Genomic DNA, 22002 nt, shown 5'->3' on the forward strand with positions numbered 1-22002 from the left:
CTTGAGGTTTCACTGCCCGTGGGGACACCCAAAAACTCTGGTGTGCTCAGGAGGGTGCAGTCAGGTATTGAGAGAGGTCCTGGCCTTGCACAAGTTCAAGTTTAGGGTAGAGCTGCTCAGCCCCATGCTTTGTTAAGGTTTGGGAAAAGCCAACCAGCGTGGCAGGACCTGCAACCACACATGGCAGCAAAGAGAGGTTGTGGATGAGAAGCAAGAGACCATCTCCCTGCTCAGCCTTGGAAACTTGACAGGCAAGGGGCAGATGCATCGAGAAACATCCCCTTGCAGGCCCTCCCTCCATGGCAGTGAGGAGGATGAGACAAGGTGTCCCCTTCCCTCCACCCCTGCATGCACTGTTGTGGGACAGGTAATCTCCTAGTTGGCACAGAACTAACTTGGGGACTGTGGCAGAGCAAAGCAGTTTACAGGGGGAGTTTTTGGATACACACTGGTGCCTGAGGGGTCACAGGACATGCTGAGAGAGGAATTGCTGTAAGGACTTGCAAGGACAGTTTAGGAACTTCCAGATTTAGACAGCTGCACAAAGACAACCAGAGGGAAAAGACATCCAAAGATGTGGGTCACTCCAATAAACAACCTGGTGATTAACAGCAGCCCCCAGGCAAACTGTAATGGCTGGAGGGGATCAACTACCTCTGAGGGCTGGGCAGTGCCCTCAGCTGCCTGTTCCACCCTCCCAGCCAAGGATAGGGCACCAAGCTGCACTACCCCAGCCCTTGCTGCTGGCATGGAACCCCAGCCATGGTGGGCTCACAGCCCCCACCCAGGAGCTGAATTTCTGCACTTCTGCAATGGGGGAAAAATCCAGTTTTAATCTGAACCATAAAACCTGTCAGTAGCTACTGCATTGAGCACTCCAGTTCCCTTTTCCCTAACATGTCTTTCAGTCTTGGATAGCAGGGGTGGACCAGAGCACCTAAGGATGGTGCTCAAATAAAGGCACCAAACCCCAGCCAAGGGACAGGTTGAAAGATGGCACTGGGGCTCAATGCATTAGGGCTGGTCTCAGTACCAACCCTGCACAGGGCAGGGCTCTCATTTCAGCTTTTATGTGCTTTTTGCAAGGAGATCAGAGTGAGGACATTGGCTGCATCCTCATAACTTTCTCAATACAAGCTGAGGACAGGGAAAAATAAAAATAAAAATCCACCCCCCCTTCCAGTCCAAGCCATCTGCTCCCAAACACGCTCTACGCTCTCCCTAACACATGTTTCTCCTTTCCTGTGGGAACAGCAGCAGGTGAGGGGGAAGGCAGCCACAGAACAAGCCCTCCCTCACGTGAGGAGGGAGCACATCCCCTCACATCTGCATGCTGAGCCCAGCCCAGCCCGTTACGGGGGCACTGTCTCACCGGCAGGGATGGCACTCGTGGCTGCTCCGAGTCCTGCCCTGACTCACCCCAGGCTGCTCCAGCAAGCCAACAAACCAGCTGGGCAAGGCCATTTCAGCACATAGACAACCAGGCATTCCAGGGTGATGTGTGACACAGTGGTGACAAAGCCACAGGGCCCCCAGGTGAGGAGTACCCCTATGCCCCTCACGCAGGGCACACAGGCCGCCTCTGCTTTCATGTGCAGCTCCACCACACCCCGTGTCCAAAACCACTCTGTGACCACAGACACTTCTGTCCTGCTTCAGTACTTGGGGAAGGATGAGGACAGACCCCAGGCGAGCCATTTAAGCACCCAAATGAAAAGTGATCTCTGCAGTGGACTCGTATCCGTGAGAAAAGCAGCGTTTTGCTCTGACTCTGGTGTAACACCAGGGCTCACAGCACAGGGACCGGAGCAGCCCCTCCCTGAACCTGGGAGAAGGAGCCAATGCTGAGAGCAGAGGGCATTCAGGGAAAAAGCAGGATTTTTGGTTCCCAGGTGAGGTCCTCCAGCTGTCCAGAGCAGCTGTGAGGCTCCAAGAAAGGCATCCTCCCTCCACAACTAGAGATTTGGGGAGGGGTGAAAGCTGGGAAGGACAACACTGGAAGCCCAGAAGAGCATTCTCCCTGGCAAAACACTGGTAGGAAGGCTTAACTCAGGGTCTTTTGTGGATGGCCAGGAAGTAGCAAAAGGTAAGTCCAGCCCAGTTACAATATCCAGCCACAGGACACAAACAACACTCCCTGCTTTTCACAGGGAACGCTTGGCTGATGCTCCTGGAGACTGATACACTCCATAGCTACAGCACAAACATAGGAAGGAACACAGGTGACACCTGGACCTCACATTTCTCCTCAAAATGCCATTTTTCTGTCACTGTAAGTTCCATACCCAGTGCCCTCAGCTCTGTGCAGCATCGGGGCATTGCTCACTCCTCTTCCTGCAACTGGGAGTAACAACCACCTCTGCTCCCACGGAGCAGGTTTATTTTCCCAGCAATTTAAAGAAAGGACATTGCTGAGGCCTTGCTATGCACCACAGGAACTGCAGGGGCTAATTTAAGATGTGCCCAATTTAGAACAAGGTGCCAAGCTCCAAGGCTGTGCTGAGAAGTGACCCTTCTGCTCAGGGATCCTGGAAAAAGATGGACAGAAGCATTTATAATGCTTTAAGACAGACACAGCTCCTACTGCATCCAAGGCTCTCAGATACCAGAGAGCAGGCAGAGGCTGCTTACAGCTCACAAAAGCCCATAGAAAAAGGGCTTTTCACCTCTCAGTTGTGTGCTGGTCCAACAGCCAGATGCCCATGGAGAAGAGAGGAATCCCCCCAATCCCTTTTCTAGAGGCTGGGTAAGAGCAGCAAAACTACAGAGCTTCATTTAGAGAGCTTTTCTCCTAAGGGTGTGCCTTCCCAGAGCTGGAAGGACAATGCATTTCACACTCATCCCAAAAAAACTGGCTGGTTATAACTGCTTCCACACAGCAGAGTAAAAGCAGCTCAACAAGACAGAGAGGGCCAAGGGCTCCCTCCCCACTAAGGTCAGGGACCTGAGCTCCACATGAGGTGTCCCCACCACAAGAGCAGCCCAAAACACCCTCCATTTCACACCAGCACCAGCAAACTGTGCTTTCTGGACTGACCAAACAAGTTGTAGATGATACAACACTTGTTTTAAATTGGGATGTGGGCTTTGGGAGGGGATGAGGAAGAGCACAACATGTTTACAAGCAGATTTACAAACAGAACCTCTACATAACATAAAACTGCTGCAGTTTTGGGGCAGCATTAGGCACGTGTCAAAGAGGAGGCCAGGCACGAGCTGTTCCCAAAATCCCAGAGCCTCGGCTCGGGGACGGTCTCTGTCAGGGCAGAGGAGCAGCATGCCCTGTCAGCACATCCCAGCTGTGCCAGACACACGGGGGCTTCCACTGCCAGGGCCTGTCAGCAGCATCAGCACATCAAATTCACTGGGATATCAAAGCCACTCCAGCTGATTATCCTAAAGGTGCGTTGCTTCCCAGGAGCAACAGAGGCAGAGACTATCAGAGCACATATTACTGTGAAACAACAGTATGTGACCTAATTCTCTAATTAGGAACGGGCTCAATTGCCCACGGAGGGTGAAAATATTAGATCACTGAGATTTCTTTTTCCAGCAAAAAGATGCTGCTATTTTGTTGTTATAAAATAGCAGGTTCCAAGACTAAGCTTTGATAAGCACAGCCACAATCCCTGTTCTTTGGAGTGTATGTATATACCAGACACCCCACCACACACTCACTCCGCTCTCTCCTTACTCCTGCTTCAAGCCCAGTTCGATCAGGAGACAATTTCCAACTGTGACACTTCACGTAAAACAACCCCCCTGTTACACTCTGCTTGGCAAACCCCAACCCCACAGAGCAGCTCCACAGCTCCCAGCTGAGGCACAAACTCTCTTCAGGGAAGCTCTACAGCTCCCAGCACCTCCTCGAAGGCAAACCACACCAACCCAGGCAGACACCCGAGGAGATGAACAATCCCGCAGCCCTCTCCTTCCAGAACTGCTGCTCCCATTTCACAGGCAGCCCGACTCCTGAGTCACCAGCTCCCCGTGAATCTCCGTGGAGCAGGTGCGTGTTTGTATCAGCTCCTGGGGAGCCGGTGGTGGCTGCGAGGAGCGGCTCCGAATTCGGCCAAGCGGAGCATCGGGAGCTCCCGATTCCCTCGGATTCCTGCTGCCGGGCAAACCTCAGCACCACCTGCTCCTGACGCAGGGTCTGAGCCCTCGGGGAGGTCACTGCGGGGAAAGGATGACAGATTGAACCCGCCGGCAGGACCCGCACCCCGCCAGGCCGAGCTCCGCCGGGACCGCAGGAAACCGCGGCACTCCTTGGCTCTTAATGACGGTCTTGTGACACCGTAGTTAATGGTCTGTCACGGGCTCCATCGGGAGCCTCGACGCTGGCAGGAGGCGGATCGGCCAACCCAGCCCTGCCGGCACGGCCACCGAGCCGGAGCGGCTCCGGGCAGGGATCGGCTCCTGTTCTTTTGTTACAGCTCCTGTTTCCCCTGGGAACGGCTCGGTCCGTGTGGGCACCGGGAGGGCGCGGGCAGCGCTCCCCTGGGGAAGGGTCCGGCTGCGCATCCAGGGATTACATCACCCCGGCCCCTCTGCCCACGTCCCCCTCCAGATCTGGGGCGTTTTAAGGAGCTGCCGAGGCCTCCCCGCTGCCCGCCACGCGCGTGAAGAAAAAAAAAAACAAAGGAAAAAGCAAAACAACCCCTCCCTGCCTGTCTGTCAGCCCGGCGGGGGGCACGGCCCCGGGGAGGGGGTACAGCGGGCGGGGTGGGGGTGACAGCGGTGGGGGTGACAGCGACAGGGGGTGACAGCGACAGGGGGTGACAGCGACAGGGGGTGACAGCGACAGGGGGTGACAGCGGCGGGGGTCCCGCGGCCCCCCAGCCCCCTCACCGTTGCTGTAGGCGTACGGGGACTCGGAGGCGCCGTCCTGTAGGCTCTCCAGGATCTCGCCCTTGCCCACGTCGCTGTCGCCCACGAGCAGGAACTTGAGCAGGTAATCGTAGCTCTTCACGGGGCTGCCCTGGGTGCCCATCCTGCCTCTCAGGGCCGGCGCGGCCCGGCCCGCATCCTCCGCCCGCCGGCCTGGGCTGCGGCCTCTGCCCCGCGCCGCTCACCGCCGGCCGCGCATCTTCCGCCGGGGCCGCGCTGGGACCTGCGGCGCAGGAGGCGGAGGAGGAGGAGGAGGAGGCGGAGGAAGGGCCTGGCCCGGCCCCGCAGCGCCCCCGCCGCTGACACGGCCCCGCTCCGCCCTCCCGCCCGCCCGCACAAAGCGCCGCCGCCCCGCCGGGCCCCGCGGCCCGAGCCCGCCCCGCCCCGCCGGGCCCAGCCCCACGCTGGGTCAGCCCCGCGCCGGCCCCGCCGCCCACCTGAGCCAGGCCGGGCCGCCCCCGCCGCACGGCCCCCGCCCCGCCCCCGCCCGCCGCGCCCATTGGGCCAGAAACGCGTCAGTCAGGAGGTGCCCCGCCCCCGCTCAGATGTCTCCGCTCCCATAGGCTCAGACACGCGTCGGTCACGGCCGGCCCCGCCCCGCCGCTCCCGGGAGGGCTCGGGAGGGGCGGGGCCAGCAGGGGGCGGGCGGCGGCGGACTACAACTCCCGGCGTGCACTGCGGCGAGCGGGGCATGATGGGACGGGCGGGGGCAGCGGCAGCGCACGGTGGGGGGAGAGGGGGAACTGGGGGATCCAGGGATTGGGGGGATCCAGGGATTGGGGGGATCTAGGGATTGGGGGGATCTAGGGATTGGGGGGATCTAGGGATTGGGGGGATCTAGGGATTGGGGGGCATCCAAGTGTCATCCGGGAAGGGCTGGCATCCAGATGTGTGTGAGAGCACCCAGCTGTGGGGAGGCATCCAGGTGGGTGGGCATCCACTTATGGGGGGCATCCAGGTTCGGGGTGGGCATCTAGGGGGGCACCCGGGTGTTGGGGGCACCCAGGTATGAAGAGGGCCCGGGTGTGGGGTTTGGGGGGGTTGGAGGTGTGTGCACCCCACTGCTGGGGGGGCAGGGGGCATCCAGTGAGGGCTGGCCTGGGCAGGTGACATCCAGCGTGTCCCCAGGGATGGTGCCAGCCATGGGGTGCCAGGCTGAGCCTGTCCCCAGGAAGGGCTGTGACACCAGTAACCACTCCTGGCCTTGCTCCGTCCAAATCCCTTGGCACTGGCCTGGCATCTGTGAGCAACCCCTCCCAGGCCCAATCCCAGCAGATTCCTGGTGGGAAGGTGTGGAGGATCCTTTCCCTGTCCTAATTGCTGACAAGTCCCTGTGCCCAGCACAGCATCCTGCTCCTCTTTTCAGAGCTTCACATTCCATTAGTGATGTTCCCAGCCTGGCTGTTCCCAATGAATCCCATCTAAACTGCCCTGGGTCCCCCAGCCCAGGGAGCACTGGGGATGCCCCTCAGCCTTCAGGGAGGCTGAGGCCCCCCAGGCTCCTTCCCTCTGGTGAGTCAGCTCCTGCTCCTCCTGCTCCTTTTCCTCCTTCTGCTCTGCTCCCTGGCCTGTGCTCCTCATGTTGCAGCAGCAGCACTGAGACTTCTTGCTTTTATAAAATATTAATTGCTGCCCAAACCTGTCCTTTCCAGCGGGGCTGATTCCCTTTCCCCCCACAGGGATTGCTGTGCTGTTGACCAGCAGGCCAGGACAGCAGTGCCAAGGGTGTTGGGTACCCCCCACCAGTGACTCCTCTGGCAAAGATCCCCCAAAAGTGGGGCTGGCAATGGAGGATCTGTAAAATGGGCTGGAGTGTGGTGGGCTGAGAGCAGGCAAAGGGCAGCTGGCAAAGGCCAAGGGGCTCCACCAGCCTGGCCAGTCAGCCAAGGGTACGGCCCACCCTCAGTGTGATGGACTGGAAACATGCAGGGCCTGGGCAGCAGTGAATCCATCAGTCCTCAGCTGGCTGAGACACAGCTCTGGGCACCAGGATGCCCATCTGAGCACCCACAGCATGGCAGGACCCCAGTGCCCCACAGCTCTGGGGACAAGGGCTCCTCCTGTGCCCCATCCCTGCTCCTTAGGGGCTCTGAACCTGCCCAGCCTGGGGAGGGCAGGACATGGAATCACAGACATGTTTCAGTTGGAAAGGACCTTAATACCATCTTAATCCAACCCCCTGCCATGGGCAGGGACACCTTCCACTAGACCAGGTGGATCCAAGCCCTGTCCAACCTGGCCTTGGACACTTCCAGGGATGGGGCAGCCACAGCTTCTCTGGGCAACCTGTGCCAGGGCCTCACCACCCTCACAGACAACAGTTCCTTCCCAATATCCCATCTAACCCTGCCCTCTGGCAGTGGGAAGCCATTCCCCCTTGGCCTGTCCCTCCATACCTTGTCCCAAGTCCCTCTCCAGCTCTCCTGGAGCCCCTTTAGGCCCTGGAAGGGGGTCTCAGGTCTCCCTGGAGCCTTCTCTTCTCCAGGTGAACACCCCCAGCTCTCCCAGCCTGGCTCCAGAGCAGAGGGGCTCCAGCCCTCAGAGCATCTTCATGGCCTCCTCTGGACTCGTTCCAGAGCCCTTCCCTCATGCTCACTGGGTGAGGGGAGATGGCAGAGCTCTGGGGTGGGGGCTGTGCCCCCCTTTAGTGGTGCCAGCCTGGCTCCCCCTCCTCTCCCACACCCTGAGGGCTTGAGCTCATGTGCTGCCTTGGAGCCACGTGGTGTGAACTCCTTTGGGGGTGTTCTGGTGAGGGGTTTGTATCCCCGTGGGCTGAGGGGATGCTCACACTCAGCACTGCTCAGTTTGGCTTCTGTACGTGGCAGGGGCCAAACACAGCCCCCTCCATCCCCCCACCCACCTCCCAAACAGCCCAGCTCCCACAGCCACTGCTAAAGCAAAACGAAATGGCAGATAAAGCAAACCAAAATAGCAGATAGAGTTAATGGAAATAGCAGATGTCCTGCTGGAGTCTCTGCCACTCCCAGCCTCTGCTGATGGTGTTCCCCAGGGAGCAGGGGCTTGGAAGGTGAAGCCTGCAGGGAAACTCTCGCTCCAGGGCTCAGCCCTGGCAGGTGGAGCAGGGGAAGCAGAGAGGGGGGACCTGTGCATGCCTGGATTCCCCAGGAGGAGAGAAAAGCCACTCCTCTCATTTCTGTCCATCAGCCCATTGGCTCCAAAGCAGTGGAAGTGGAGAGGAGGAGGATGGGCAGGAACCTCCTTGATTTTATTTCTTTTTTCAGCCTCTGGTTCTCAGTCCTGCCACTCCAGAGGACCCTGTTCATGGCACAGTCAAGGGATTTCTCACCTCGCTGGGATAGTGGAAACCAAACTGGAGCTCAGACCAATGGGAATCATGGCAAGAGGGTGTGAGGCAGAGCTAGAGGGGTGATCCTGGCAGAGGATCCTGGCAGAGGGGGGGTCTTGGCAGGTGGTGTGTGGGTACTTTGCCATGGCTGTGCACTCAGCTGTATGAAAGGGGACAGGAATGGAAGGAGTGCTCTGGGGTGAGGAGGAGTGGTCACAAGGCCCCATCATTCCCATCCCAGCTCGGGCTCCTGCTCGGATTGGGCAGTGCTGCAGAGGTTTGTCCTCCCCATCCTGCCTCACACCAAACAGCACCACACCATAGGAGCAGGCTCAGGGGAAACCCTCACTGACTTGTAGGAAATCCCAGAGCTGGAGGAGCATCACCTCAACCATGTCCAAGGCCACACAGTGCTTGTTAAACAAGAGGGAAGAGCTCGATTTTTCTCCCAACATCTTTATTATAGTGTAATCAAAATCCATTTAAGTTCTGATTAAAAGGTTTAACTAACCCAAAACCCCACACCTGTCAGCAGAACAGAGCTCTCCATCCCTAAACTCTCCCACAGAAGCACCTGTACCTGGTATGTGCAGAGCATCCCTGGTCCCACCTGTGCAGGGACCTGCTGCCACTGGCACTGCTGCCACTGGCATTGCCATCATCCTGCTGGCATTGCCATTGCTCTGCCCAGCACTTCTGCCTGCAGAAACAGAGCTGTCATGAGCCTAAAGCCAGTCTGATTCCTAAGGCAGGGCTTGTTCCCTGCCAGTCTGTGTTTCACATCAGCAGGCTGCGTTTCACATCAGGGCTGTGGTGGGAAGGAAGTCACCTTAGCTGGGGTTAGTGGTGACATTTAAAGCAAACACTGTGTCACACTTTGCTCCTGCTGAACGTTCATGTGAGAGAAGGAGAAAATGTACCAGTGGTTTTTAAGCAGTGATCAAACTTCCTCTCAAACTTCACTCACAAATACACAGTTTCAATGAAACTGTCAGTCATTCAGAGCTCTTTCATAACACTATAAACCAGAAAACACTGTAAGGAGGAGGATTGATTCCAAGAGTTGTGAAGTTCTCACGAATTTCCCCAGTGCCAGAGGTTAAATAACACTGTGGATGGGAGAGGTGCTGCTGCTTCTCCCTGCCCCGAGTGAGCACAGAGCAGGGCCCCAGTTCTGCTGCTCCCCCCGAGCAGCACAACCAGCACTTCCCCTGCCCCGGGAATGCAGGGAGTATATTCTGTCACCTCCAGCATCCAGCAGCACAGGGATCCTCTTGTATTTGGCTTGCTGAGACAGTAAATGGGGAGTTAGAGCATTCCTGGTTTGAGGCCTTGGCATGGGTAAGGGCTGGAGGTGCCAGCTGGGAGTCAAAGGCAACAGACTTTTGCAGCAACTGCTAATGGAAAATGGTGAGCCAGATGCAAAGGTGATGGGCACACTGTTCTCATCCAGGAACAAAAATCAGCTGCCCATGTGAGGTTTGGATTGCTCTGAACATGTTTATCCTGCACTCAAAAGCTCCTGAGCCAGCTGGAAAGCCCCATGGCCTCCTGTCATGTGGGGGATCCAGACCCATCCCATCTGTGTTCAGAGCACACTCACCCTGCAGAGCCTCAGGGCTGCACACAGAGCTGTTCCCAACACGTGGGCACTGCCAGGCTGGGGCTCTGCTCCCCAGCCCCCAGAGCTGCCCCTCTGTGCTCAGCACAGCAGCAGTGTGTGGCTGCACAGCACGTGCTCAGCGCAGAACAGCTGGCGAGGAGCAGGTCAGGTACCTGAGTCAGTGCACAGGCACCCCAAAACCAGAGGGCTTAGACACTCCCCAAGAGGCAAAGGGGCTGCTGGGCAGTCCCTGAACAGGGGGAACAGGAACAGAGGCGGCACAGGGCTGCAAATGTTCTCAGTCACTGAAGAGATCTGAGTTATGGTGTCTCCAAGCTTGGCACAACAGGACAAAAGGCAATGGGCGTGAACTGAAACACATCAAACCCTGGCTGAAGAGCTTTTCACTCTGAGGGTGACCAAGCACTGCACGGGTTGTCCAGGGAGGTGGTGGAGTCGCCATCCTCGGAGATATCCCAAGGGCATGTGGGCACATGGACCACCAGCTTTGGGTGGCCCTGCATGAGCAGCGGGGCTGGACCAGATGATCCTGAGGCCCCTTCCAACCCCCACCAGTGGTTGCTGCAACCAGCAGGTCTAAGGACAAAGAGTAAATCCCTGAGGGCTTGAGTTAAGCAAGAAGATGGTGTTGGGGCAGCAGGATGAGGCAGCGCAGGCCAGAAGGAAAGCAGCTGGTTGTCTGCAGGATGACCATGCAGGAGATTCCCTGCCTTACACTCCTGAAAGTCAACCTATGGGTTATACACTCATGGAGCCCTCTTTGTGTAGGCCTGAACGGGGCCCAGTCCAGCTGCAGGATCAGGGAAAACTCCCAAACCCATAACCAGAGCCTTCAGTGCAGTGTAATTACTGAGGTTTCCTTTCAGCATCGTCACATGCTGTGCTGGTGAGGAAAGGAAAGGATTTCTCCAAGGCAGAATTTCTATCTAGGATGGAGTTTTGCACACAATGAATCACCTTTTCCCTCACAAACCGCCTGCCTAAGTAAAGAGGGAGTTTGTGCCAGCACTGGGAACCATAGGGTGGAAGAAATAATAATTAGAAAATGCAGTATTAAAAAAAATCTGCAAGATTAGACCCTCCTTGTGCCTGCTCTAAGGGGTGTGTGGTAGGAATGGGAGATCTGAAACCTTTAACTACTTCTCATCCAAGGGCTGACATGGAAAATATGGATCTGAGGAAAAATCAGAGCCAGAACCTCACCAGCAGCCTCTTCCCTGAGGAAATGCCAGCGCTGGGCCAGTCTGTGCTGCTGTGGAAGATGATGCTGATCCCAACTTCTAATTAGAGGGATGACATAAGGTCAAGTGTTCCTGAGCAGGATGTCTGCTGAGTTGTTGTAATGTCTGTGCACAGAGTCGGAAAAGGGTGGGGGAAGACTTGTTTCACAGCAGGGACTGGAAAGGAAGAGGAGAGACATGGCAAAGATCCAGCACAGGGAACTCAGATGCTCAGATACCACCACGGGAGAGGAGAGCGCCCAAGGGGAGGAGCAGTGGGACAGCTGGGGCACCAGTTCTGGGTGACACAGGAGAACTGCACCCACAAGGAGCTGCCACTGCCCAGCTGGGCTGCTCAGGGTTCTCTGTGTCTCAGAAGATTCAGGATCTCAGGTTTGAGGAGCTTTCTCTCAGTTTAGTATTTCCCCATCCCCACAGTCAGTATCAGCCTTTAGTAAACAAACCCAACACTGGAACATCAAACACATCTGGCAGGTTCCCAAAAGGAAGGTCACATTTGCTGGTCTTCATGGCTCTGTGCTGTCTCTGGGGATTTCAGGTCACTTGATCCCAAAGGACAATCACAACTAAGACCATCATGAACTGTCTGGTCTCACAGGAAGATTTTAAAAGCCAGGAACATTATTTTCGTAAGACCAAAAATAATAAAGTTTCTCACAGCAGTGAGTGAACTGAACTGTGCAGGCCTGGGAGGAACCAGGGATATCATTTAGTAGCTCCAGTGGAAAGATGAGAGAGGGGTAACATGTAAACCTGCTGTGCTGAGAGCCAGGTGAGGATGGGACTGCAGGACTGACTTCAGCTGAAGTGAGAAACATTACTCAGACCATTCATCCACTAAAGGCATCACTGCCTGGAGTTATTCCCACCTGCAGTGAGAAATACCTGGGCAGTGGTATTCCAAGAGAAGAAGATGCTGTATTTGTACAGGAGTTTTCAGCAGGGATCATCAAGGAGGAACCAGATCTCTCCAGTTTCTGCAGACAGGGATGTCCCACCCAGAGCCTGCAGTGGCAGATGCTGATGGGGGGCTTTTGCCATGCTGGCTTTCTTCAGTGAGGTGCCCTTCTTCCCTGGATGAGGTAACAGGACATCCTTTGGGAGCAGGGTCCATACAGCCCTTCCTCTCTTCATGATGACCCTAAGAAACCTGGAAGGCCTTGGAGATTTGCCTGCTAAGGAATGTCTGGACCAGGCACCTGCCTGCAGAGCTTCCTTTCCTCCTGATCAGGCTGTGACTGGAGAGGCAGTGGCTGCACCATGACGGGCTTTTAGCAGCTCCAGACAACCCAAATATATCTGGCCAGGGATGTCTTAAGGCAGGGGGGCCATAACCCTTCTCTTCTGTGACAGCCTCCAGCACATGGGGTAGGAAACTCTTATCCTGCCCCTGGAAGTGCTGAGTGAAGGCTCCCAAAGCCCACGGTACCTTGCCTTGCCTCCATAACTCCCGCTGGGATACGCAGGCAGCCCTCCAAGGAAGGGCTGAGTCACAGCACATCCTCCTCCTCCATCCTGGGTTCCTTGGACAGCCAGAGGAAATGGGGGCAGGTCCAGCACACCCCTCACCTGCCAGTTAACAGAGCCACTTTGGGTGTGCAAAGCAGGGTACAGGGACACTGCACCCTTGTTTGAGCTGGGCCACAGGAGCCAGCAGAGCTGGAGGAAGGATATTTTGGGTAAGGGCTGTGTGTAAATGCCTACACAACCACAGAGTATCCAGAGGGACACAACCCTCCCATGCACAGAGGCACTCTTTCCAAGACAGGGAACAGGAGACACATCAAAATGAGACCAGGACACGAAAAACAGAGCACTGCTGCACTGTGGAGGTGTACTCAAAGCAGGAAATCTCCCCTAAGAGAAATCATGGAATCACAGAACGGTTTGGGTTGGAAGGGACCTTAAAGCTCATCTCGTTCCACCCCCTGCCATGGGCAGGGACACCTTCCACTAGACCTATAGTTTCAGGGAAAGAAGTGGCTTTAAATGCCTCACAGCCAAGACTTTAAAAGCTCCTTGACTGCCAGGAAGTGCAAAATGAGGGACCCCTTGACAAGAGTCTCACCAGGGCCCTGGAAACAGGGGGTGTATGGGCCCTGTCAGGGGGTGCAGCACAGGCTGCCCTGAGCTCACTGAGCTGGGCAAGGAGCTGGGCTGAGCACCCCCAGCAGAGCTCTGGCCAGAGCTGGACTCAGCAGAGCTGTGAGAGCCTCACACTGGGACTGGAGAGCCCTGAGCCTTGGCAGAGCCCAGAGCTCTCTGTCCCTGGGCTCACAGCCACACACACCCGAGCAGTCCCAGAGTCACAGGATACTCTGAGCTGGAAGGGACCCACGAGGATCATGGGAGTCCAACTCGTTCCTGAATGCCCACACAGGGCACTGTTTGCTTTGGAAAACAATGTAGATGAGACCACACAAGCACCCTGTTTCTGTGCTGAACACCTCCTCTGGTGCTGCAGTGGGGCTGAATCCAAGCTCTCCCAAAGGGAAAAGAACAAATATCCTCTGAACCCAGACAAGCTGCTGCTCAGTTTTCAGTGTGTGACTTTACAAGACAATCCTCCACTTTGTGTTTGATCAGCTTGAAGGCTGAAGCACAAAAAGTCCAAAACACCCTTTAGCCAAATGCACCTCAGCATTGTGCCTCTGAGCCTCCTCAGGGGCTGGCCCTGTGAGCCAGCACAGAAGGAGACATTCACCCCCAAACCATTCAGGAGCTGCTTCCTTGGTGACACGGAGGGCTGGTTTAGTGAGGCACTGACAGGTTTCACCTTTAGCTTCCAAAATAATCATTAGCATGTTATACAAACACAGTGTAAGGGAAGAGGAAAGTGGAAAAATAATGCTTAAAAACACTTGCCTTTAAAAATTCAGCTCCTCTCATGTTACCAAAATCTATTTAAAGGGATGTGGCAGTTGCTGGCTCTGAGAAGCCTTTGGTCCTAAAGCATTAGGATTCAGTATGTTTTTCTGGCCAAGATCTCCAGCTCTTTCACTGTCTTTAGTCCTGCTTCTCTCCTTTGTGTTTCCAAGGGTAGATCAGCTCTCCAAGGAACAGCTTCTTGCAGAGAGATGCCCAGGAGTCCTTGGGGTAACAGCTGTAGGTGGGCAGCCTGTATGTCTGTACAACAGCACCATAGGAGAGAGGGTTGATCTGTGGGAGAAAGAGGGGCAGGAGAAAGGAAAACATGTGGTGAGAGGCTCAGGCAGCTGAGGAGGGCAAGTGCAGCTTCTGCACAGCACCAGCCTCTGCTAAAACATCAGTCCTGCTGCTCACAAAGCATCAGAATCCCTCCCTGCCTTGGTAAGGCTGTTTGTCCTTCCACAACATCCCCAAACGTGACCAAATGGAGCTTGGTAAGGGATGTCATTGAAATCATCTCCAAGCAGAGAGGCAGCACAAGTGCTGGTGCAATGACAGTTACACATATCACACACAGGTTGGGACTGTCCCCTCCTGTGTGATGGGGTGGCAGTGGCTGCAGAGACAGTGATAGAATCACAGAGGCATGGAATTGTTTAGGTTGGAAAAGACCTTTAAGGTCATTGAGTCCAACCTTTAACCCAGCACCGCCCAGGCCACCACTAACCCATGTCCCCAAGTGCCACATCCACACAGCCTTTAAATCCCTCCAGGGATGGGGACTCCACCACTGCCCTGGGCAGCTGTGCCAGGGCCTGACCAGCCTTTTAGAGAAGAAATTTTCCTTAATATCTAATCTAAACTTACCTAATTATACCCCCCATGGATGGGGGATGCACTGGGTCTCTCAGGAACTCTTCTGGAATGGGCCAGTGAAGCCATACCTTACATGAGCCCTCAGCCTACAGCTGTGCTTTAAGTTAAACCTGATATCACCCAGTGGAACTGAGCCCAGGACAGCATCACACTCCAAAATAATTACCACTACTATTTTCCCCACTTTCCCCAATTTTACCTATTGGAAATTACCATTTTCAATTAAATCTCCTTGGCTGAGTTCATCTTTTTAAATTTGATTTCAATCACCATCCTAACCCGTGCCTACAAAAGCTCTGATTATGGTCACAAGTTGCTGTATTGACCTTTTGAAGAGGAGGGCAGACAGAGGCTTTAGCTGGATGAGGGGTGACAGAAGTACATCAGACCTTGGAAAAGCTCATCCCACTGCTTTCAGGGCAGGAGACAGGTGAAGTCCATAGGATGGATCCAATGCAGCCAAGATCTGACACATCTAAAGGCTGCACAGCAATAGGTTGTCTCCAAAAGAGCAAAAAGCTTGCACAGAAATGGTGGGGCTCAGAGAACAGATCATGAGAGATGCCAAGGGAAGGGACTTACAAAGTTAGAGGAAGCTTGGACACTGGGGAGAAGTGGAAGGACATCTTCTAGTGAAAGGGTCCAGCTCTGCTGGAACCAACCAAGCAGCTCCATGAAAGAGGACTCTCATTCACAGCAGAAAATCCAGCCACAAAAAGGAAAGAGAGACAGCAAAAACCACACAGAGAGTCACCACTTGGTCAAAAGGTGAATATTTCCACTGAGAAGTACCCAATTTTCTGGGACTGTGCCTGTACCACCAGCTTGCTTCAGCTTTCTGGTGCTCACAGAGCAAGGGAGTGAACTACAGGGATGGAGCTCTGGGAAAGGGTGGTTGAGCAAAAGGTTCATTAAAATTAATCCTGGAGACCTTTGTCAAATTAGTTTCAAAGTACAACATTGCTGAAGCAGAAGGGGAAAATGCTAGTACACAGAAGCATCCCTAGGAAGTTTAGGAAAAAGGCCAGGGCTGCAGCTTGCAGGGGAAAAAAAAAGAAAAAAAGAAAAAAGGAAAAAAAAAAGCGAAAGAAACCTGCTCCCAGAACAAACAGCAGTAAAACCTGAGTAACTGTTTCTGCCCATTCCCTCCCTGTAGGCAAACCAGTCTGTTCTAAGTGCGAACATGCTGGGGGAGGACAGGAACTGCTGCTCTGCAAGGGACAGACACAGTGTGTGTTCCTTTGACTATTGGCTCCGTGGGCTGGAAGGTTTGGACACAACACTTCTTGTTAAGAAGCATCTCCAGGCAGAGTGTGGATACCAACACTTCCCTACTAAAACATATCCAGGGATGGGGCTACACCCAGAGCAATACATTCCCTGCCTGTCCTGTTAAAAATGGAAACATGAGGCAAACCCCATGCATAAGTGAGGTGCCAACATGAGTTCCCCTTATGCAAATCCTGCAGTTCAAAGCTATGATATTCCCTGCTGGAATATCCATCCCTCCTCTCATAATGGAGCTGTTCCCTTTCCCTTCCTCTTCTGCTTAACCCTTTTCAAAGCAATTGCTGGGAAAGGTGACACTTCCAGCAGCAGGATGGATCAAACTCATCATGTCCTAGAATCATAAAATCAGAGAATTCAAGACTGGTTTGGGTGGGAAGGGACCTTAACACTCATCCAGTCCCACCCCCTGCCATGGGCAGGGACACCTTCCACTAGCCCAGGTTGCTCCAAGCCCTGTCCAACCTGGCCTTGGACACTTCCAGGGATGGGGCAGCCACAGCTTCTCTGGGCAACCACCTCTCTGGGCTTCTCTCACCACCCTCACAGGGGAGAATTTCTTCCCAATATCCCATCCAAACCTGCCCTCCTTCAGCTTAAGGCCAGTCTTTCCCTGGGCTATCAGTTCAGTTGAGTCACACTGCCAGAATTATTTCTTCTTATGCATCCAAAAGAAATTATTTGAAATACTAATGAAAACACTGACCTATGTAAGAATTCCTGGAGAATATTAAGTAGCATTTGGAATGGAAATATCATTCCCTGCCCTCCATCCCCCCTGTGTCTGGACTTTGCATTCCAGTGGCACTATCTTAAAAATCAAAAATAATCACTTGGCTGAACCACAAGCTGGATGGCAATGCTCAGACCCAGAATTATTGATTCCTAATCCATTACCAGTGTCCCAAAGGACAGCTCTGAATGTATCACTCACCTACAGCTTCAATTATTTTGAGCATAGCTCCATGCAAACAGCCTTATTTCCATCAAGTAGAGCTCCAAGAGAGCTACAGGGAGAGGGGGCAAAGCCACTGTGAAAATTCTAGAAAGGCACATCACCTTGTACAATAAATAAGAATTTTAGCATGTCTTTAAAAATAAGTTTTTTAGATCGTCCTCTCCAAAGGCCTATCAGAAAGTGGGATATTCAGCAGGATTTCTAACACAAGCCCATTTTTCATTTCCACCAGCACAAAGAGAGTGAAAAAAGTGCCTTTCCTGACTCTCTGCTCATTATTATTTGAACAGAAGGTTGGGACAGACATCCACTGCAGCACTTCCACCTCTCCAGATGATGACTTGTGCTATATTCCAGATAGCAAATGGATCTTCCTGCAGTGGCCCAAGGAAAATTCATCACAGTCATATGACTCACTGCCTCTGCTCTTTAAGTGGGGATCTTTTCCCTCTGGAGAGCCCATCCAGCTCATTCACACACAGGCTGATGCCAAAGCTCCTGTGCCTCATCTCTGGTCTCTGGGTTCTTTTTTAGGGAGTTCTCTGGCCATGAAGGATGATGGATTTTGGTTCCTACACCACTATCCTACTGAAAGACAGGAACTGGGAATACAGCATGTTCAGGGAATGCTAGATTTGCCCTGGAAGACATCTGTTGAAGGGATTCCCTCTGGAATTGCTGCTAGCTGCTGTGCTAGCTGCTAGGCTGACCTTTTGAAACAGGGCTGGACCCAAGATGGAAAAAGCAAAAGAACTGGGAAGCTGCAGTTAATTCCTTCCCACACACTCCCCCAGTGTCCAAGTGTTTTATAAGTGCTTTGCTACTTGCAGCCTCCCCTCTTAGGATGCAGAGAGCAAGCAAAGTCACCCTGGGATATGGCTGTATTCCTGCTGGGTCAGGAAATGGAAAATTCACCCCTGAACCATAAGGAGAACTTCCCTGCTACCATCACCTCATTGCTTTTCAGAAAATAATTTCCTTCAGTATCTGTGATGTCAGAAATGCAGGGTTACAAAAGCACAGGTGAGCTCTGCCTATGCACCTTCCCAGAGCAATTCAGGGGAAAGAGGAGGCCTTTCCCTTTCTCCAGGCTCAGGTTCTCATCCTGTCGGCATTGTGGAGCAGCCAAGGCTTTTCACCACAGCTGGAGGGGAGGACCTTTCCTGATGCTTCATTCTGGATGGTTTAACTGCCTCCTTTTGCTCCTCTCAGTGTTCAGCAATTACCAAGGGGAAGCTGCCAGAGCCAGGAGGTGACAATGACATCAGTTCTTAATCCCAGAAGTATCTCGGCTCCATGATTCTCCTGCCTTCCCTTCTCCTGCATTTCACTTCACACCATGCAGGGTACTACATTTTCTCCAGAGGACTCAAGCAGGGCATCAAAAACACAGAGAGCACAGCCAGCCATGGCAACAGGAAATGATTTCCTTCATTTTGGTGTTTTACAGCTGATGTATTTTAAGTGGAGCCTTTCAGTGGGAGCAGCTACAGGAGAGGGAAGGACTGTGGGGTCACAGAATCACAGAACATGCTGAGTTGGAAGGGCCCCAGCAGGATCAAGTCCAACTCCTGGCCCTGCACAGGCCCATCCCCACCCTGTGCCTGAGGTCACTCTGAGGGGAGTGGCAGAACTGTCACAGAGGGCACCAGGGCCTTACCTGCATAAGGAGCCGCAGAGGTTTTCCATCCTGCTGCTCAAGGACTCTGAACTTCACTCCAGCTGCAAAGACACAAAACAAGGAAATCCATGGTGGGATTCTTGGGACTGTTCTGTGCAGGGCCAGGAGCTGGACTTGATGATCCCTGTGGATCCTTTCCCACTCAGGATATTCTACAGTTCCACGCCATTTGTTGCCCAGTGCTGCTGTCTGAGCACTGATTCCCTAGAAACTGTCTTAAACCTTTCTGGATTTGGGAACCTCCCCACTTTTTCAACAGGATTCTCTCATAGTGGTTTAAGGCTAATTACAAATGATATGTTTCCCTCAGCTCCATTAAAAGCAGCTCCTCTGACTTCCAGTTCGAGAACACAGCCCTAAAGCAAGCACAAAGACCAGAAATCAGCCAGCCAGACCTGATGATGACAAAGGGACTGGGAAAACCTTTTTCTTTCCCCAAACTTCCATCAGAATGGGCACTCCATGTTTAGAGCAGACAGAGAGCTCACCTTTAACTTGTGCTCATGTGGATCCAGCACATGTGCAAATCTCTCCCTCTTTCAGACCGAGGGAGGGAAGTGGCTGACTAGAGGCATGAAAACATTTTGGAGCAATCCCTGCCCATTAATCCCAGCATCCCGATGTTTTTAACAGGCTACTAACCCCATCAAACCTGCCACTTTTCTATTTCCTCTTGGATAAACCTGTCCCATCCAAGTGTGTCCCTGTTATTCCTTTCTGCAGGTAAGATGAGACAAGATTAACAAAAATGATCTGCCACAGATCAGACACTGCCTCAGGAGTACAAACAGAAATAAAACCTGCGTAAACCCCATCACTACAGTATCTCTGTGACTCCTCCACATTTAAAAACCAAAATGTTTCCTCTTTTTCCTCAAGCTTTGAATTAATTAAAATTATATAGTACACTCCTGAGACAGAACTCTCCTCAGCACAGAGGTCTGGTTCAAACTCCCTGCCCAAATCCTAAAACCTTTCCTGTCCAGGACAGGAGGGGTTTATCTGCATTCTGCTGGATTATATTGAAACATGGGCTCCTCCAGTGGCTTCAAACAGATGTTTGAGTACCCTGGGCCTCAACAAGCAAATGTGCTGGATGACCAAGTGTGTTCAGTGTGATCACAGAGCTGTGGCTAAGAAGAAGTGTCTGAGCCATTCCAGGAACTATTTTCAGGCAGAATTTGTCAGAGAGAGTCAGAAACAACAGGCAGTGAAGGTTCAGGTACAGGGTCGAGCACTCTGGAGCCTTATCCTACAACAGCCCACCAGAGCAGCAAAAGCTGGTTCTGTAGGTCATGGCCACACACCTCCCTTCTACAGCTGCAAGCCAACCACCTCTTAATTAGATTATTTAATTGCTCAAGAGACTGAAACTTCTAAGAAAATATATGCAGGAAAAGGCCATAAATTTATTTTAGAATGACCTACAGATTCCTACAGTGTTCAGAAGTCTGAGCACTTCCCAGGAGAGCAGGAAGGCTCAGTCTCCTGCAGGTCACTCCAGCAGAGAAGAACCCTGAACTATTCCATGATTTCCAGCCAACTCCAGAGCTCAGAGTTCTGCTTCTTCTGTACAAAGGCACCATCAGTGGCACAAGAGAGACCAGGACATGAACTCATTTGCTTTGTTTCACAGGACAGCACACTAAAGTGAGCTCACTGCCTGTTTGTATCCCACTGATCATGGAGACAGCAGCACGACAGGTCCTACAGAACCACGACAAAACCTGTCCCAACCTTTGGGATGGGAATACTGGGACAGAGAAGCACAGAGAAAATGAACTGGCCTGTTCACAATCAAACAGCATGTTGGTAACCTGTGTGTGGGCAGAGCTCTTGAGACCCCCAAACTCACTGTTATGCCTTACTTTACCCTATGAATCCACATCCCAACCAAGGTGGCACCCCTTGAGCTGACACTGGGTGGACACAACTCTTGTACAGAGGACATCAGCTGATGGATGCACAAAAGGCTTTTTAAAGTCACAAATATTTCACTTTGGATGTGTGGAAAGCAAATATGGGCTTAGTTTCTGGTGTGTGGATGGATCATTCACCTACCCTAGCCCAGGCTTCATCAGTGGGGTATTTTGTCAATTCACTGAGTCATTGAATCATGGAGTGGTTTGGGTTGGAAGGAACCTTAAAGCTCATCTAGTTTCCCACCCTTGCCATGGGCAGGGACATCTTCCACTAGCCCAGGTTGCTCCAAGCCCCATCCAGCCTGGCCTTGGACACTTCCAGGGATGGGGCAGCCACAGCTTCTCTGGGCAACCTGTGCCAGGGCCTCCCCACCCTCACAGGGAACATATTCTTCCCAATATCCCATCTAAATGTACCCTCTTTCAGCTTAAGGCCATTCCCCCTTGTCCTGTCACTGCTTGCCCTTGCAAAAAGTCCCTCTCCAGCCTTCTTTGCAAGCCCCCTCGAGTAAAGAACTTGGAGGCCAGATGCCATGAGTGAACTGAGCTCAAACATGACACTAAACCTTTCCCACCAGGAAAAACTATCCATTCATGTTGGTAGAACCATCTTGATGTAAAATCAGCTGCGGTAACACATGCCAGAGGGTGTCTTATTCAAGTTCTGGGTCTGAAAAGGGAGGCAGAACCTAAGCAGTGAGGACACCAGGAGATGTGTACTCTCTGAAGTCCTTTGAATTAGATTCAACTGCTCCATCTGTTCCTGTTGCAATGCCATATCTTTGTGCTGGGGCAGGAACACAGGCTGCAGAAATGCTCAGAGCTGCCTCTTCATCTCACAGACAACATGGCATTGCAGGATCAGTAAAGAAACTCATCTGGGAAGACAACCCTGTGCCTGGGTGGAGGCTTGTTACCCTGCAGCAGGTACCTGGCTGAGCAAGAATGAGAAGCATTCCAAGACTGACGGGAATATGTGGCCTTACACAGAAGAGGTTGGAAAAGACCTCCAAGATCATCAAGATCAACCCTTTACTGAACAACACCATGTCAACTAAACCACAGCACTGAGTGCCACATCCAGTTGTTTCCTGAACACTTCTAGGGATAAATCAGTGATACACCTCTCAGAGGAATGAGACTTCCCTCTGCTCCGTGACCTGCTGTTTACTGGCTTGGTTTTCTTCAGCAGCATCTCCCCAAAGACAGCCCTGAAGGATTGAGAAGTTTCTGCCAGGAAATTCATAGGAACCTGCTGCAGGCAGAGTTGGTAACATGGCTCAGCTCTACCTTCCCAAAACTGAGCGTGGCACTGCTCCAACAGACAAAGCTGAGGTTGCCTCAAGCT

General features: G+C 53.1%; 2 protein-coding genes across 7 annotated transcripts in view; both read right to left on the reverse strand.

The window, feature by feature from the left end:
* RAB40C (RAB40C, member RAS oncogene family) overlaps positions 1 to 5172 on the reverse strand; it is a 39003-nt gene extending 33831 nt beyond the window's left edge. Inside the window, exon 1 of the mRNA XM_064672464.1 lies at positions 4852 to 5172. Coding sequence (XP_064528534.1) covers positions 4852 to 4993 — 142 coding nt within the window. The 5' untranslated portion in view covers positions 4994 to 5172. The remainder of the gene's footprint in view (positions 1 to 4851) is intronic.
* A 3465-nt stretch (positions 5173 to 8637) lies between these two features.
* PIGQ (phosphatidylinositol glycan anchor biosynthesis class Q) overlaps positions 8638 to 22002 on the reverse strand; it is a 39951-nt gene continuing 26586 nt past the window's right edge. For 3 of the 6 annotated variants that reach the window (XM_064672493.1, XM_064672489.1, XM_064672486.1), the window contains 2 exons: positions 18712 to 18773; positions 8638 to 14221 (listed from right to left, as the gene is read on the reverse strand). In XM_064672493.1, the coding sequence (XP_064528563.1) occupies positions 14069 to 14221; positions 18712 to 18773 (215 nt within the window). In that variant the 3' untranslated portion in view covers positions 8638 to 14068. The remainder of the gene's footprint in view (positions 14222 to 18711; positions 18774 to 22002) is intronic. The other 3 variants (XM_064672490.1, XM_064672488.1, XM_064672491.1) reach the window with 2 other exon arrangements.

The sequence above is a fragment of the Pseudopipra pipra genome, chromosome 16, assembly GCF_036250125.1.
Source record: "Pseudopipra pipra isolate bDixPip1 chromosome 16, bDixPip1.hap1, whole genome shotgun sequence".
Lineage (NCBI taxonomy): Eukaryota > Metazoa > Chordata > Aves > Passeriformes > Pipridae > Pseudopipra > Pseudopipra pipra.